Source organism: Nicotiana tabacum, chromosome 19 (genome assembly GCF_000715075.1).
Source record: "Nicotiana tabacum cultivar K326 chromosome 19, ASM71507v2, whole genome shotgun sequence".
In the NCBI taxonomy this organism is placed as follows: Eukaryota; Viridiplantae; Streptophyta; class Magnoliopsida; order Solanales; family Solanaceae; genus Nicotiana; species Nicotiana tabacum.
Window position 1 is genome coordinate 112,477,869 of NC_134098.1, and position 3,770 is coordinate 112,481,638.

At 34.7% G+C, this 3,770-nt stretch overlaps 1 protein-coding gene across 2 annotated transcripts; it reads right to left on the reverse strand.

Annotated features, from left to right (window-relative positions):
* Window positions 1-689: 689 nt before the first annotated feature.
* LOC107828686 (small ribosomal subunit protein uS10y) lies at window positions 690-3,107 on the reverse strand. 2 transcript variants are annotated; one of them, XM_016656051.2, is made up of 4 exons: window positions 2,968-3,107; window positions 2,774-2,888; window positions 1,916-2,029; window positions 690-972 (listed from the first exon to the last, which is right to left on the reverse strand). In XM_016656051.2, exons 2-4 carry the CDS (start codon window positions 2,886-2,888, stop codon window positions 830-832), a joined length of 372 nt encoding a protein of 123 aa, XP_016511537.1. In that variant the 5' UTR covers window positions 2,968-3,107; the 3' UTR covers window positions 690-829. The 2 variants fall into 2 exon arrangements, with proteins under 2 accessions (XP_016511537.1, XP_016511536.1); XM_016656050.2 differs by having other exon boundaries at window positions 2,774-2,892.
* Window positions 3,108-3,770: the final 663 nt, after the last annotated feature.

Below are 3,770 nucleotides of genomic sequence, written 5' to 3' on the forward strand. Positions count from 1 at the left end.
ACAAACTTATATAACTTACATTTGGTTATCATTGTTATATGCAAGCCTTCAAGATTTTATCAACTCTTTTTATACTTTTATATGTTGTAATTTATTTTCTTCCACCAAAGTAGCTATTGACCCCGTGCACACTTGCTTACTTCTCGTCTATCACTATATTACAAAAGAAATGGTACATTTACCAAATACCAGCTGGATGGTGGTCGTTGCATCTTTCAAAAGCCTTTTTATTTTTTATTTTTCGAGCTTTTAGTTCTGAGAATTCATAATGCACACGAATTAAAAACATTTCTCAACCATGACAAATAGCAAGTGAATGCTTTGACATCCTTTTTTCCACCTTAATTGCCCAGCAAAACAGGGAAACGAGGGATCGAGTAAGAACTGCAGAGGATAGAGGCTTCAATATCCAAAGATTGTTACAAGAACAACAAAAAGTAAACAATTTTCACTTAATAGTCCTAAAATGTCATCGAATATAATTAGAGTCCCAGTAGCAAAAATAACACAAATTTTGGGCATCTGAGAAATTTTGAAACTGCACCTCAAATGTAAAACGGCTTTGTACTCGATACTTCCCCGTGGTGTTAAAAGTTTTAAGGTCTTATTATGAAAATAAGCAAACAAAGGTCATAATCACATCTTTTGAAGTAATCTAGTGTAGGAAATTCAATAAATTAGCTACTAAATAAACAAACCATGCACTTTGCTTTTATCAAAAGTCTTAGTTTAACAGCAAAATTGTAATTCCAAAAACTTTGTAATACATAAAGTCTGGAGGGCAAAATACCACAGCATATAAAGAGTAACTCATCTACCTAGGTAAGACCTAAGAATCAGCAATAGTGACCTCAACCTCAACACCAGGTTCAATGGTGATTGAGGTGATTTGTTTGACAACATCTGCAGAACTGAAAAGGTCAATGACCCGCTTGTGGACACGCAGCTCAAATCTGTCCCATGTATTTGTACCTGTGTAGAGACAAATGAAGTAGAAAATTAAACTTTTTGATGAAAATAATTTTTCCAGAAAATAAACTCCTCGGATATACAGTTTTTTATTGATAGAATCACATATCATCAACATGAAACAAAATTAAAAGAGGCAATACAAGAGGGTCCGACTCCATAGATTACTTAATGTTATCTTCTAAGACCTAGAGAATGAGCATTAAAATAAAGAAACTAGTGGGGCCTGGGGGAATCAAAACCAACCAGCAATCCAAACATCATCACGGTAGGAAGACAACGAAAAAGAGCCTGGAATTTTATTATGAGTAGATGTAATGGAAATGTGGCTTGTCGGTATGGGTTAAGAGAGATTTTTTTTTTTTTTTGGGGGGGGGGGGGTGTGTGTGTGTGTGTGTGTGGCTCAAGAAGTTGAGGAAAAGGATGTCAAGTGATTGATTGTTTGATCCAAACACTGTTCATGCTTTCAGATTGATTGTTAGATCCAAACACTGTTCATGCTTTCAAACTCTTGCCAGCTGGTGGTTGATTGTCAAGTGATTGATTGTTCGATCCAAACGCTGTTCATGCTTTCAGATTGATTGTTAGATCCAAACGTTGTTCATGCTTTCAAACTCTTACCACCAGTAACGCTGGCGGTAAGCACCCACTCTTATCCAGCAATTAAACTTTCGAAAAAAAGTTCTTTATTAAGGACTTTGGAACACAAGTTTATATTCTTTAAAACCACTTGCTAGAAGATTAAGTCTCAGATATAAGACTACAGAAACTAACCTTCCAAATTACCAATTTAAAATAGTTGAGCCTAAGTTGACAGATGAACAAAATACTCTCTCCTATTGATACAAGAATCTCTGGATTGGATTCAGAATCAAATATCTCCAGTTAAAATTATGTTATTTCAGAGAGGAACAAAAAGGCATAAAAAAGTATGAAATGGTAGTACCTTCACCACAAGGAGACTTTCTAGTGGTAATGTTAAGGACCTTTGTGGGCATCCTCACTGGTCCCTTCACCCTGAGCCTCTTATCCTTGGCACCACGAACCAAATCAGCACACACTACATGTTTTTAAATCATGTCAAAGAATAAGAGTGTATCTCTTAATAATTTATACAAAACCACAACCACAAGTAAACCATATATGAAATTTCAAACCACAACTCTGACTGCAAAAGTCATTCCCAGCTGAAACACGATGCTCCAAAATCTACTTTAACCAAAAGTTACAAGATATAGGGTACATTTCTTAGAGGTAGAGAAACTAAAACTCATTGACTTTAAAAATATATAAACTAGTTCTACTTTAAGCATTTGAAAGTCCAGACATAAATCAAATCTACACACAAAAATGTATCAAACAAATAACCTTCTACCAGATAGAAACAAAATGCAGCTTTTGACCTGTACCAATAATAATGAAATCAAATAGTAGCCATGGGGATTCATACAACACGGTCACATCACATAACGAGTAAATTCCCAATTAAGTCCTTTCAACAACTTTCAAAAATTAAAACAAATTGCTTTAAAATCTGCTTCTGACTAGCATATGAGCTCAACACCATTAGTTGATTTGTTAGAGAACAATGTTTCTCAAAATAGACACATTGATACAAATTCAATTACTCTATTATACTAATTATAATTGTACTTCCACCATTTTCTCATCAAGTCTAGGCCAAAAACCAAAACCATAAACCCTAAAGAGTTTAACGGAAACTCTTCGCAACTGACTCGTAGGAAAATCACATACTCATGACATTGGAAAAGAACAGATGTAAAAGAAGCATAAAAGGGGAAACCTTTCTCGAGATTCTTAACATTTTTGGAGGAAAGAGTGATCCTAATCTTGTGAATCTGCTCCTGTGGCTCCTCTAGCCCTGGCTTGGTCGGCTTCATTGCTGCATATGCTGCCATCTTTCTGCACACAAAAAGAAATCAATTTCTCTATCATCCATTTCTTAGAGAGAAGACGGGTGCGTGGAGATTACATTACCTGAGAGTGGAGAGAAGAAGCTCAGAATTATGCAACGGAGACTGACTACTGCTGCCGCTTCAACTTCTCTTTCCAAAGGCAATAGGAGGCTTTTGTGAGTACTCCGTCTGCTTTATATACCTAAAACCTAGCTAGGGCTTTATTTTCTTCTGTTTGTTAGGGTAACAAACTTGGACTTTGGAATAGAAAATCATAGAATTAGTCCATTATATCTTGGTTAGTTTAAAATAGTCCTTCAAATATCATTTGAGCAATTTTAATCCTTTATGTTTTATGAAAAATGAACACTTTTTATTCCTATATAATATTTAAAATGTACGATGACTTTTTTTTAATTGAATTGAAAAAAATCACTTACGTTGATTACTTATCAATATGAATGATCAGAAAATACTAACTCATTTGTTTTTCCAAATATATTTGCAATGTAAAAAAAGTCTTTTTAATCTGTTGCAACCTCAACCTTATAGTTTTAAAATAGCTATAGATAACATGGGGAACTAGAAAAGAGATATATAATGGGGTTTATGAATAGCTTATAGTGGTGCTTGAGAATGTTAAGCGTTGTAACTTTCAATAAGTGTTGGAACACTAAAGTTGAACACTTATTTTGAAGTTTAAGGTATTCGGTGTATTACATATCTTTCCTTATATTACCTGTTCAACCCTTTGCCCGCCTGCATTTTTGGTTTATTTATCAAAATCTAAATTTTGCATTACCTCACACTCCCTAGAAATTGTTCAGTAGAGAGCAATGTGGCGAATTGGATCTGAGCGCGGGATTGGGCAGATTGAGACAATAG